Genomic DNA, 14,785 nt, shown 5'->3' on the forward strand with positions numbered 1-14,785 from the left:
TATGTATAATTTGGGGGAAAATATTTCATTAATAAACAAGCCATTGAAAATTACAAATTATTCCTTTTGCCTATTTGCAAAATAAATTATTTTCAGCTGCTTGTTTGTATCCTTTAGTAGACAGTAATTAGTATGCTTGCCTTGTGTTTTTAAACAAGTTGGTGTTGGTCTGATTTTTCCCACTCTCCTCAAGTTGTTTCTAATCTCCATTACTTTGCTGTGCAAGTTTCCCAAAGTAGCAGAATCAGAGAAAGTTGTTCCTTCAGGGCTGCTGTTGTGTGGCTACTTGCTACTGAGCAGCTTTGGAGAATAACTAGAGGCAGCTCACTTAGCAGTCGAAAGCACGTGTATTGCAGAGAATAGGAAATAAGGGAGAAGTGGACAGTAGGTTAGCATACTTTGGAGTTGGCATTTTAGAGAAATGTTATTTGACATTCATGGCTAGAGTAGAAAATGCACCCCCCCCTCCCCAAAACCTGGAAGATTTTATTTTGACTGGTTGACCGTTATGCAAAATAGAATTCACAGGCTGTCACCTGTCGACTACACAGTAGGAATATCATCACCCAGTTTTGCTCCTCTGCAGGCTTGAGTTAGTTGCAGTGATCTGCTTTCATCTTCAGTTGCTTGTAGAAGCTTTCTGTTTTCAATTTCAAGTTGTCTAACATAATTGTTCTCTTTCTCCCTCTTGGTCTACATCTCTAACCTTCCTTCGGTCACCTTCCTCAGCAAGTTCTCATGCCCGAGAGTATGATCAGCTTAACCTTGTTGCCTTTTCTTGATGGTCAGTAACAATCTTTCCTGCTCCACTATCCTGAGAACATTTCATTGCTCTTGTGATCTCTGCATCTGACCCACTCCATCCACATTTACAAGATAGTCTTTGGATGTCTGCTTTTCTTCAACCGAATACAATTTATTTTAAGATATAATAAACGTAAAGAAGCACTGGTTAGGCTGACACTGTCGCACACCATTTATAGAAACTGTAGTAATATGTGCTCCAGTAATCAGTTTATTTATTTTCAAGTAATATATTTGCTACAAGTTCTGGTGTCAAATAGCAAAAAATCCACAGCAACACTCTTCTCCATCATGGTTCACTCTGCTCTACACCTTTCATATTTACCCCTAGGTAAAGACTACAAACTGACATCTGATCATAGTTTTTAAAGGGTTGAGTGAAGGAAACTTTCTTTAAAAGGACACTGCAAGATGTACACTGATGAAGTGCTCCTGGGCTTTACAGATTGAACTAAGGGCCATTTTGAGTCCTGCCTATTATACACTATATTCAAATAAAACTCTAGACAAATGAAACACAAAACATTGGCCTAGAATTAGCAGGGTGAATTTCTGTCTTTACCCCCTCTGAATTTGCAATTTCAGGATTATTGCGTGAACAAATTGTCGGATGTCATTCACTGCTCCCCTATTGGCTGTAATCACTGAAATCAGTTGATGTGGTGGTAATTTCTTCCTGTTTTGATATCACTACTAAAAATCCGATTTAAAAATTTAGGCCTTGTTAAAATGGGGTTTTAACGGTGATCTGAGTAATAACTACAGCTGAGCAATCATCTGACTTGAAAAGAATGTTCAATGTTGTTGAGAGTCTCCGTTCCAACTATATTTTAAAAAGCTAGATTTGTTTACTCATGATATATCCGTTTCTACCTTCATCCTATATCTATATATCCCAGTCTTTATTTTGCCCTATATAATATAGTTACAATTCCGATTGAGTCTGATGACTTTTAAAAAGAGATATGAATTTCCTAGTGAGTGATTCCGAGCATAACGACAAGATTTCATGTTTAAGACTCAACATAGACTAAACATTACTTAATAGTAACTAATACAGTAAACTACAGAAAAGGTATTCCCTTCTTGACATGGTGGAAAATCCCACCTAAGTTTATGCATTTTACCGCACTCTCTGTGGACATGTATTCCTGGGGTTAAAGTCCAAATCTCATCTCGGTGCCAACAGGATCTCTTCTCCCTGCTTCTTCAGTGTGATGTGTTGGGTACTCTGGATCTGTGGAGACTGCATCTACCTCAGCAGTAACACATACAGGCTACCAACACTTCAAATAGTACAACACTATTTTATTAAGCTAGAAACTGTTGAACATACTTTCACTGTGGGTCGACACTATGTTAGATTAAACTAAAGACCTATGCCTATCCTAACCAGTCTATTCACTCAGCACATGGTGAAGATCTGTGCTGTAAGCTATGAGCTCTGTCCTTCTGAGAGGCTGTATCCTGAATCAGCGGGAAAACTGATGCCCGTGTCTTTATAGTGAGTGTGCTCTAACTGGTGATTGGCTGCGGTGTTGTGTGTGTTGATTGGTCTTGCTGTGTGTCAATCAGTGTGTGTGTCTGTACCATGATATACTGGTGTATATTATGACACAGTGTACATCTTGCAGTGCCCTTTTAAACAAAGTTTCCATCACTCAACCCTTTGAGCATAATAAAATGTGCCACCAGTTGCAATGTACCCTATGGTAATTCTGTGGTCTTTAACTTTTCACAACCCTAAATTCTGTTCTCACCAGCTCTCTGTTTGGTTGTCAACACAAACATAAGCATTTTCTTCTATCTGCCACAGCAACTCCTTTCAGTCTCCTCCCTCAAATGCTTCTGTCTGACTGCCTCTAGAGAATTTGAGGAGCAGCAGCATAACCAGCTGCCACCTCCTTTATGTTGTGTTAAAATTTGCAGCCGACTTTGAATAAGTTTCAATTTGCATTTCTATCTCTGTATAGGAAGGTCACATGCGTTTGTCTCTAGGCATATTTGGTAATAGACCACATGTTTGACATCAGGCAGATCTCATTAGAGCCCCCGGCCTCTCTTCATTCTACTCCATTTCACCATGAATTAAAGGATATAGTTGAAAGCATAACTATCATAAAAACATAGAATACAGGAGTATGTCATTCGGCCTATCAATGTGCACATGGCTGATCCGCCATCTCAGCGCCATTCGCTTGAACTCTCCACATACCCCTTGATGCCTTTGTGTTTAGAAATATATCTATTTCTTAAATACTTTCAGTGACTTGGCCTCCACAGCTTTATGAGGTAGTAAATTACACAGGTTTTCACCACCCTGTGCTTGAAGAAATTTCTCCTCAATCCTAAATGGCCTATCCTGTATCTCGAGACGCTGATACCTTGCCAGCGGTTCTAATATGCTGCAGCTCAATCCTGGGAATCTCTAATATGCAATGCTACAGTTAATTAAATGTTGAGAGAGATCAGAGTCGTTGGCATGGAGATCGCCAAAGTCCTTTGTTTCTGGGTCATTACAAACATCACTGGACAGACACTTTTGCATACAATCAAAAATTTAGAAAATATTTAGGTTAGGTGGAAAGCAGAAGATACGGTTAACATTTCATATCTTGTGACCCTGTCAGAATAGGGTAAACATTTCAGGAATAGCAGCGAGCTGCCCTGGAAAACAATTTTGTCTTGTCCAGTGGCATCAAGAACAAATAAACTAGTTATTTATCTCTTTTTTTTTTAATGTACATAAAATTTCTGCTGTGTTGACCTAAATAACACCAGTCATGTTGTCCATCCAGTAATTCATTCTGAGAAGCACTTAGAAACATTTCTAAGCTTCGATGTTATGATAAAGATGTTTTGCAGGAAGGTGACACCAAAGTATTATGCAATACCACAAGTAGAAAACATAAAACCACCCAACAATAGAGATTGTCCTTATGACAAAAACTTCTTTGATGTGGTTGGAGTTTGCACATTCTCCCTGTGTTTGTGTGGGTCTCACCCCCAAAACCTAAGGATGTGCAGGCTCTGTGGATTGGCCATGCTAAATTGTTCCTTAATTAGAAAAAAAGTAATTGGATACTCTAAGTTTAATTAAAAACCTTCTTTGATTTGGAAAATGAAATGTCTCTGTTAATTATTGAACAGTCACAGCATAATGAGAAAACTTCACCATGTTGATTCAATGCATTATCTGAAGTCAGATAGGAATTGAGTTTTTAACCTGATTATGTACTAGAAATATTCAGTCCAGCTTTGAAATCTAACGTTTAACCAATTAGGTATCAACTAGAAATAAAACAAACTTTAATGCAGATCACAGTACATTGCTGTTAATTTAGTCAAAAGGATCAACTGATTTGGCCTTGAGGTCACCATGCACATACTGATCGCAATGAAACTTAATTGGTGATTTAAACTTGTGACCTAGTCTTTTGTTTAAAAAGAAGCCCAAATTAAGCTTTTGGTTATAAACTTCATAGCATTAACTTACTTGTTTGTAATTCAACTTGAGAATGCAATTTACCATGGCAATAAATTTACAAGTCCATACTGCTGGAAGAGAAGCATTGCTCATCAGCACCGTGGCACAGTGGTGCAGTGGTTAGCACTCGGGCCTCCAGCCTCGGGTGACTGTCTGTGTGGAGTTTGCACTCTCTCCCCGTGTCTGCGTGGGTTTCCTCCGGATCCTCCAGTTTCGTCCCACAGTCCAAAAATGTGCAGGTTAGGTGGATTGGCCATGATCAATTGCCCTTAATGTCCAGGGATGTGCAGGTTCGGTTTTGGGGATTACGTGGATAGGTAGGCGTGGACACTCGTAAATGGGCAGGGTTCTCATTCGAAGGGTTGGTGCAGACTCGATGGGCTGAATGGTCTCCTTTGCACTGTGGTGATTCTATGAAATTTCTGATTGCACTGCCTGTAATATTCTGGCAATTATAGTTCAAAAATTGTGGGTACCATTTTCCTACATTTTGAAAATTTGCTGCTGATCAGAGAACTTCCTTATTGGGGAAAAGCAGTATAAAAAGTTTACATATGAAAAATGTATTTCCGGGGCGGTACCTGTTTGACGTCCTGGGTAGGACTGGGTTTGGGGGCATGGGTGCACCTGTTACATGTGGCACCGATGACATGGGTTCACGGAACTTTGAACTGCACAGGGGAACAAGGCGGGGTGCTCGCTGTCGCTGCTGCTGTTTGTGCTGGTTATAGAGCCTCTTGCAATGGCTCTTAGCGGGTCAGCTTGATGGCGAGGGATTACGAGGGGACAAAGGAAGCATCGGGTGTCACTATACGCAGAATACCTACTATTGCATGTTTCGGACCCGCTGGAAAGCAATGGAGAGGATCATGGGCCTATTGGGGAGGTCTGGGTATAAATTGCATATCGGGAAAGGCAAAGTGCTTCCCTGTGAATGAGTTGGGTCGTCAAGCCAGTCTAGGGGTATGCCAATTAAGGTGGCCAGTGACAGGTTTAGATACCTGGCAGGTAGCGAGGGAATGGACGATGCTACACAAGTGGAATTTAACAAAACTGGTGGAGGTGGTTAGGGAGGAGCTGAAGAGGTGGGACATGCTGCTCTTGACTTTGGCGGGGAGGGTCCAAGTGGTGAAGGTGAACATTCTGCCGAGGTTCCTGTTCATATTCCAGAACCTCCCTATCTTTGTACCGAAGGCCTTCTTTGAAAACTGGATATGATTATTTCAGACTTTGTATGGGCAGGGAAGGTGCCAAGGTTAAGAGGACCCTGGACTGAGGCAGAAGGGGAGGGTTGCCATTGCCGAACCTGCTACATTAATAGTCGGCGAACGTGGAGAAGGTGAGGCGGGTGGTGGAAGGAGAAGGGGTAGAATGGGTTAGGATGGAGGAACAATCCTGTAGGGGGTCCAGCTTGAACATATGGTTAACAGTGGCATTGTCAATGGCGCCAAGGAAACACTCTTGAGAGCCCTGTGGTGTAGTCCACGGTGAAGGTCTGGAATCAGCTGAGGAGGCACTTCAGGATAGAGGGAATGCCGGTGTTAATGTCGTGCGAAAACCACGGTTTTGAGCGGGGGCGGCGGTATAGTTGGCACGTATAGGAAGTGGAGAGATGTGGGACTGGGTAAGGTAATGGAAGAAGGGTTTGCCAGTATAGAGGAACTGAAGGAGAGGGTAGAGCTCCCGAGAGGAAGTGAGTTTAGGTACCTGCAGGTAAGGGACTTCCCGTGAAAGATTTGGAAATATTTCCCCGGGTTGCCAAGGTACATCCTTGTTGGAGTGACTGCTGCTTCCGGATGTGAAAGGGGAGACATATGGGTGGCTGGGAGAGAAGGGAGGTGAGCAGGTGGTGAAGGAGAAGTGGGAGGGGAAGCTGGGAGGGAAAATAAACTAGGGAGTATGGAGTAAAGCACTACAAAGGGTAAATGTGACCTCGTGTGCAAGAATGAGCCTGATACAGTTCAAAGTGGAACACAGGGTACACATGACTCAGGCAAGAATGAGTAGGTTCTTCCAAGGAGTGGCAGACGAGTATGAGAAGGGTGGACGAGGACCAGCGAATCATGTTCATATACTCTGGGGCTGCAAAAGGTTGAGGAGATTTTGGGCAGGAGTGGTTGCGGCGCTAACAAGGATAGTGGGAGAGGAGGTTGGGTCGGACCCAATGGTGGCGATATTTGGGATATCTGAGAAGCTGGAGCTGATGGAGGGGAGTAGGGATGTTGTTGATCTTTTGATTGCCCAGCGAAGAATTTTTCTGGAGTGACGGTCAGCAACGACAACAGGGATGGTGGCTTGGCTGGGGGACTTGTATGACTTTATTCAGTTGGAAAAGATCTAGTACGAATTAAGGGGTTCAGCGGAGGGTTTCGCGGCAAGGTGGGGAATGTTCATGGCCGTGTTTGAGGAGCAGCTCGTTGCAGAGGGGGGTGAAAAAGGGAAAAATTTGTGCAAACCGTATCGTTGTGTGTTAGCGAGTTTGTTCCTGGAATTGTTTATATTTTGTAACCTTTTTGTATAAGTTTAGAATAAAATACATTTAAAATAAAAGAAAAAAGGGGCAGCACGGTGGCCTAGTGGTTAGCACAACCGCCTCACGGCGCTGAGGTCCCAGGTTCGATCCCGGCTCTGGGTCACTGTCCGTGTGGAGTTTGCACATTCTCCCCGTGTCTGCGTGGGTTTCGCCCCCACAACCCAAAAATGTGCAGAGTAGGTGGATTGGCCACGCTAAATTGCCCCTTAATTGGAAAAAATAATTGGCTAATCTAAATTTAATAAATAAATAAATAAATAAATAAATAAATAAAAGAAAAATATATTTTCAATTAAGTAACTGCATTAGCATTATTCTTGTAATGCTTGCAGATTGCAACTGAGAACTGGACAAAAAAACCCATGAAAGTTTAGTTTTGTATATAATTATGTTGCAGTTGGTTGGTTAGGTCACCAACTGGTGTTAGGTTGGTTTTAAATGTTTGTTAATGACCTATTATTTACAAGATGTAAGTCCCTCTAAGTTGACTGCTGTTAAAATTATCAGAGCATTAATTTCTAACCAACCATAATTATTCCGCCCCTTAAATTAAGACAGAGGTAGGTGAATTCTTGGACTAACAAGGGAGTCAAAGATTATTGGGGGGTATAGGCGGAATGTGAATGAGTCCCCAATCGGAGCAGCCATGATTGTATTGAATGGGGAAGCAGCTGAAGGGGCCGAATGGCCGCCTACTCCTAACTTGTATGTTTATATGTAAATTACTTCAAAGAAGGTTACTGTATCCCTTTCTGCATGGTTGAGAAAGTTGTAATATAATTTCATGCTTTTTAAAAAAAAATTATTTCTTTTATTTGCTTTTAGATTGGAGTTAGTGGTCGAACCTTGGATTGAAGGCCTTTGGGATGCTTTGAAGGATGTGTGCCAGAAGAAGAAGAGGGGATTAATGATCATGTAGAGAAAATGTTCGATACAAATGATGGTTTCAACAGCAAACAAATTTGATTTTAAAATCCTGATGTATTGGCAGATCTTGAATTATTGAGAATCGAAGCCAATGCACCAACAGAGGCTGAAAATTCAGTTATTTCATCTGAGAATGTTGAGCAGAATTGTCTAGTAGCAGGACCACAGGAACATTGTCCAGTACCGAACTGGGTAAAATCTGAAAAACCCCTGTCAGAAACTGCTCTGAATATCCCTACACTGCCAGTGGAGTATCTAAATGTTGAGTTTCAGGAAAGCACAGAACGGGTAAATTTAAATTTAAATAATCTTTATTGTCACAAATAGGCTTACATTAACACTGCAATGAAGTTACTGTGAAAAGTTCCTAGTCGCCACATTCCAGCGCCTGTTCGGGTACACTGAGGGAGAATTCAGAATTTTCAGCTGAGGCCAGATGTTCTAAAACTGTGAAGAAGTCATTGATATCAACAGACAGTGCTTCCAAATGCGAGGATGCAATCACAAAGGAAGTCATGGCAGAATAAATAAATGGAACCAATAATAGGGTTATGGAAGCCAGCTGTACATAAATGACAGTAGATTCAGAATAGAATCCGGGTAGAGTTGGGCAAGGGAGGAAAATAAATTGTTATTGGTGTCATGGAGATTTGATTAAATAATGGCTCAAATCTTCCAGTCTCCAGCTTGTTGGAGATGGGACGTAAGTTAGGAGATGCGTGTTGGGATTCCATAGATGTCCTGATGCATGCACATGCTGAAATTGACCAGGAAGTTTAAACTTCCTTTGGCCTGGTTTTCACTGCCCAGGGCCCTCCACTCGGGTCAGAGCTTTGGGCTAGATACACAGGACTTACCTGAGTACTTAGCATCATTACTGACCCCTCCTACTGCTCTCTCTTTCCACACCCACCCCTACCTTCCACTCACTCATCCATTCATTAAAAGAAGTGAGACCTTTAAAACAAACATACCTGAATGTCGGGCAGCTACTATTATAAAAAGGTGTGTATCCTCTCCTTCCCCTGATTGCTTGCCAGTCTGCCATATCATTGGCTTCACTGGTCCATTTCTGCTTCAGCCGGGATCAGAAACCCCCCTCCACCACATCTGACCCCTCCGCACCTAACCATAGCAATATTGGCCACACTCATGTTCGGCAGCGCCAGCTCCTCCGCTCCAGGAAAGCCCTCCTAACCTGCCCACACAAATCCAGAGATTAGCGCATTGACCTTTTTTAAAAAAAAAAACAACTACTTGGACGAAGATTGGGAGGTTCTGGAGCACCAACAGAAACCTTGGCAGCACCGTCATTTTTACAGTCTGCACCTGCCCTGACAGCGTCAGCACATCCCACCTCTTGAAATCCACTTTCATCTGCCCCATCGACAGAGCCAGGTTCGACTTGTGAGCTGCACCCAGCCCCGCGTCACTTGGATACCCAAATATCTAAAGCTCGCCCCCTCCACCACCTAAACGGCAACTCCCCTAGCCTCCTTTCTTGCCTTCTCATCTCACTCGGGAGCACCTCGCTCTTCCCCATATTCAACTTGTATCTCGAAAACCGGCCAAATTTCTCTAAAATCCCCATGATGCCTCCAATATTGCCCAACAAGTCTGAAATATACAACAACTGTTGTCCACATACAATGAGGCCATAAAACCATAAGACATAGGAGCAGAATTAGGCCACTCAATTCTTCGAGTCTGCTTCACCATTCAATCATGGCTGATATTTTTTACTCATCCCCATATCCCCTTATTAATCAAGAACCTTCCGTCTTAAAGACAGGTAATCCCCACTGCACCGGGTCCTTATCCTTCTTTAATATCAGGGAGATGGAAACGTGTGACAATGTAGGGGGAGTTTCCTCCTCTCCCATGCTTCATTATATGCCCTCACCAACAGTGGCCCCAAGCCCACCCCAAACCTTTATAAAACTCCACTTAGAACCCATCTAGTCTCCTTACTATCCATTACTTCCCCTTGGCCCAGTTGCCTAATTATGGTCTTATGGTTTTATGCCCTTATCATCCATCACTCCGTCAATCGCCCTCGTCGCCACCTGCTTTCTCAACTGATGAGCCAACATCCTGCTTGCTTTCTCCCCGTACTCATATGTTGGACCTCCGTCACTGCTTTCCCCGTAGATACTAGCTAAAACTCCACCTGGAGGCTCTGCCTCTCCTTCAACAGCCCTGCCTCTGGCGCCTCCGAGTATCTCCTAACTACCCTCAAAATCTTGTCCACCTGTCTTGCCATCTACATCCGCTCTACTTTCTCCCTGTGCGCCTGAATCAAAATTAACTCTCCCTAACCACCACCTTGAGTGCTGTGACCTCCCCCATATCGTTTAGCTTCATGTAGCCCCAAATGGCAGCCCTCACCTGCTCGCACACCTCTTCATTCGCCAACAACCCCACGCTCTATAACTGTATTAAAGCCCCTCCCCATAATCAACCAAAGCGAGTCCAAGTCAGGAATCTTCCCTAACATCCACCTCATAAAATCTACATTACCCCAATTTGGGGCATAAACGTCTACTAGAACCACTAACTTTCCACTAACTATCACGTACCCCCTGCCCGGATCGGCCACAATGCTCCCCCCTGTAAACGCTACCCGCTTATTAACCAACCCCACCACTCCCTTGTCTTCATATCCAGCCCAAAAAGAAACACCTTCCCCACCCATCCCTTCCTCAACCTCGTCTGGTCCCCTACCTTTATGTGCGTCACCTGCAAAAAGGCCTCCTGCCTTCAGACTCCTCAGATGCGTGAACACACACAACCGTTTTACCTGCCCTATTACACCCTCCCGTTCCACGTGACCAGCCTGCTCAAGGGGCTCCCTGCCACTCAGCCATACCCCTTTTTGAGCCAGGTCCCAGTCCGCGTCACGCGACCCTCCAGGTCCGTCCTCGGATGTCCACCAACATTGATCGCTTTCCAATTTCACCTGCAGCCGCGTATTTGCACTTCACTCCCCACACAAACTCATCCCAGCCTGCAAAATGGTAGCACTGAGAGCGGCAGCCCGGTTTGCAGACGCAGCGCTCGAGACCCTGCTGGATGCAGGTGGGGTGGAGGTGTTGCTGAGGTAGGGGGGTGGTCAGTTCTTTACAAAGGAGTTCATTGACCTCACATTAATATGTTTTTTGGTATCAGCTTCACAGATCCATTGCTCCCTTTGGGAAGAGGGTTTCATTTCTAGTTTTTCATTTGGTTATTTATTTTGGATACTACCCTCTAACTCTGAGAACATTGTTTAAATTCAGTATTTTAAAGACCTGGATTATACTTCTTCAGATTGTGACACAAAAGTAAAATTTTGCAAATTCTAAATATTCTGGAGTTATTTGATATATGCTTTGCTAAATTCCATTTTCCTCCATTGTTTAATCCTCAGGTCTCCCAGCAAGAATGCATTTCGTTGGCATCAAACTTCACTGTGTTTCGGGTTCCAGTGACTAAAGCAATTTCTCTAACTCGGGAGGATGCAGTGAAAACTGCCTTATTCTTGGAACTAGATATTTCAGTAAGTCCTTCTGCAGGTTTAATTTTGGAGTTTCCACCAGAGATGGAACCTTGGAGGGATTCTCTGACCCCCCCCACCGGGCCGGAGAATCGGCGGTTGGTGGCGTGAATCCCGCCCCGACGCTGGCTGCTGGATTCTCCGGCGCCGGTTTTTCGGCGGGGGTGGGACGTGTGTGTGGTGTGTGTGCGTATGGTGGCCTGGCCCGAGATCGAGGCCCACCGATCCGCGGGCGGGCCTGTGCCGTGGGGGCACTCTTTCCCTCTGCGCCGGCCGGTATAACGGTCCGCCATGGCCGGCCCGGAGAAGAACCCCCCTGCGCATGCGCTGGGATGATGCTAGTACACACTGGTGCTCCCGCGCATGTGCCAACTCGCGCCAGCTGGATTTGATGTAACTTGTCCAATTCCTCAAATTAACTTGGATAGATTGGGGTATTTTGATGAAAAGGTGAAAACATGGTGGTAGATGGCATGCCAACAAATCCCAAAGGAAAACTCGGCAAACTATCACAACTATTCTCTATTTTATTTTACTATGGGAAGCTATGTGTACTGAAGTCAGGACCCACAAAATCCAGTAACACTTTGCTGATTTCAAATTACAACATTTATTAACAGAGGAAAAATTAAACACACAAACCTATTTTTACAGTTAAAATTAGTCTTACAGAACATTTCCCCAAAAGGATCTTATTGAATTGGATTTGTTTATTGTACCGAGGTACAGTGAAAAGTATTTTTCTGTGTGCAGCTCAAACAGATCATTTAGTACATGAAAAGAAGATACAAAATAGGGCAACACAAGGTACACAATGTAAATACATAGACACTGGCATTCGGTGAAGCATACAGGAGTGCAGTATTAATCAGATCAGTCCATAAGAGTTGTTTAAAAATCTGATAGTCTCACAAATAAACACCCCTTTAGGCAATAGCTCCCATAGATATTTAATCTTTATTTTTTTTAAAACCCACTATTGCTGTAGGGAAGAGATGCCCCATGGCTTCTGTCGCTTTCCCACTCTGGTAAATTCCAAAAACTTAAAATAAAACCCTGCTTTCTGACAAAAACAGACTGACACTTCTCTGGGTTAACCAAAATTTGCTTCACTTTACTCCATTTCGCAACTCCCAGCTCAGTGCACACATTAGAAGTGTTTTACATGGCTATCCGCAACTCCAAACCTCTCTTTAAAAGGTTTTTCTCTCTCAACTTTTCCCACTGCCTGCTCTTCTCTTTTGAATAATATAAAAGGATAGAAACATCTTTATGTTACCCTTGTGGCCAACACTTTCAAATAAAATTTAATAACTTTATCTTGTTTATTTCTGACCTTTTCCAAGCTGCAAACTCTGTTTTACATCCCTTTGAAATTTAACAACCGAGGACAATAAACCTTCTTTATTTCCTAATGCAAATTTCTACCCATGTCTTATTTGCCTGTGGAGCATCCAACCCAGCCCTGTGCACTTCAAATGCCTGTCTTTCACACCAAGACATTTTGATGTTCTAAACTTTGTAGACACTTGTTCCGCGGCTTAATTAAATTAGTCATACAGACACTGTCCCTTCAAGCCTATTAATGCCACAGTAGAACCAAAAATATTTTTTAAATGACCTATTCTTCACAGAACACACTGATTAGGTTTTGTACTAATTAAGACATGCCTATTTGGAAGTCTGAATATTTTGAAAACTTGATTTGGGTCCTAGTTGCTGATTGCTATTGTTTGAACATGCTGAAAGATGCTAAAATGGGCACTTGCAGGGTTGGCATTCAAAGGATGGTTTCGAAGCAGTTCCACAAAACGTGCACACACACATTTATTTAAAAAATGTATAAGATTTTCCAAGGCTCCACTTTTGCATTAAGGTAAGTGTGGCATGTGCTGCATAGGTCGGCTGGCCAGCGTGGGTCCCAAAGGTTGGCCAGTTGGCAAAAGTGGGTTCCGGGACAAAAAAGTTTGAAAACAGTGTTTTTGGCAGTTGTATGGGGCAAATTTCCCTCAGTTGATTGCCCCATTAGGTGGGACTTGGCTCATTGGTCATCTGGGCAGGATTGCCTTGATTAAAATGAATGTGCTGCGTAGATTGTTATATCTCCTGCAGATGCTACCAATATTGCTGAATGCTAGCGTTTTAAAAGAGATTAATGGAATCATTAGTTCATTTATCTGGAATAAGAAGCCTCACCTGAAGTTTACTAAGTTCCAACTCCCAGGAGCTAAGGGAGCCTGGGTGTCCTGAACATTAGGCTGTATCAACAGGCTTCTCACCTCAGGCACATAAGGGATTGGGTTAAATGTAGGGACTGGCAAATTAAAGGAGAAGTTCTGGCCGGCAGACTGCATATGGCCTCATTTCCTTATTTAAAGGGCAGCAATGGCTGCCATTCTGAATAAAAATGCCAGTAGCAGCCGTTGGGCACTTCTCCTGTGATCTGGACAACCATGGGAATGCCACAACCGATCGCTTTGAAACCCACCCACAAGTCACGACACCCACTTTGAAAAACACTGGCCTGAAATGAAGGGAAATCACGACACCCAGGTACTTAATTCTCAATAGGGACCACTTAAAGAGGAAGTTAACAAATGGGAGGTCTACCCCTCAGCTCACCCACCGGCATGCCCTCCGACTTTGTAAAATTGATCTTATAACCAAAGAAGGCACTAAACCTATATCACACCAATGATAGAGGGAACCGAGACGTCTGCCTTTGACACACACAGCTGCACATCGTCTGCCTAAAGTGTATTCTTGTGCTTCTTGTCCCCACACTCCACACTGATATCAGGGGTTCCTGCCTAATAGCCTCTGCAAAGACTCTGGCCAGCACAAACAACGAGGGGAGATAGAGGATAGCCCTGTCTGGCCCCCCTCTGGAGCCTAAAGTTATTTGTGAGCACCATCGCTACAGGCCTATGATACAACACCTGAATCCATTTGGCAAATTCTTCACCTACCCCAAATTTCTGTAATGTTTACACCAAATAATTCTATTCAACCCGATCAAAAGCTTTTCTACATCCAAGGAGATCACCAACCCATCCAAGGCCCTCTTCTGAAAGACCTGAATAAAGTTCAACAATCTAACATTTTTACTAGAAAGCATGCCCTTAATAAACCCCGTGACATCATCGGATGGATCCCCTCCAGCCATTTCACCATTACCTTGGACAATAATTTGAAGTAAACATTCAAAAGGGAGATTGACCTGTTAAGAAGCACACTCCTCTGCATCTTTACATGTCTTCAAATTCAGGAAGATGTTAACCTCCCAAAGTGTCAGCAGCAGCAGCAACCCTGCCTCAAAGGAGTGACACTGCATACCCACCAATGGTCCCATTGGCAAATCCTTAAACTTCCTGTAAACCCTCCATCCAAAACCATCTGGCCCCAGAGCCTTGCCCAGCTGAAGCTCCTCAATAGCCGCAGCCACCTCATCTTTACAGATGGGTGCATTATGGGCCAAGGGCTGAACCCCCAATGCCCC

General features: G+C 43.5%; 1 protein-coding gene across 1 annotated transcript in view; it reads left to right on the forward strand.

Annotated features, from left to right (window-relative positions):
• mtrr (5-methyltetrahydrofolate-homocysteine methyltransferase reductase) overlaps positions 1–14,785 on the forward strand; it is a 94,482-nt gene that overhangs the window by 6,362 nt on the left and 73,335 nt on the right. The window contains 3 exon segments of the mRNA XM_038796445.1: positions 7,650–7,725; positions 7,728–8,039; positions 11,161–11,305. Of these exon segments, the coding sequence (XP_038652373.1) occupies positions 7,650–7,725; positions 7,728–8,039; positions 11,161–11,305 (533 nt within the window).

This window comes from Scyliorhinus canicula, chromosome 5 (assembly GCF_902713615.1).
Source record: "Scyliorhinus canicula chromosome 5, sScyCan1.1, whole genome shotgun sequence".
NCBI lineage: Eukaryota > Metazoa > Chordata > Chondrichthyes > Carcharhiniformes > Scyliorhinidae > Scyliorhinus > Scyliorhinus canicula.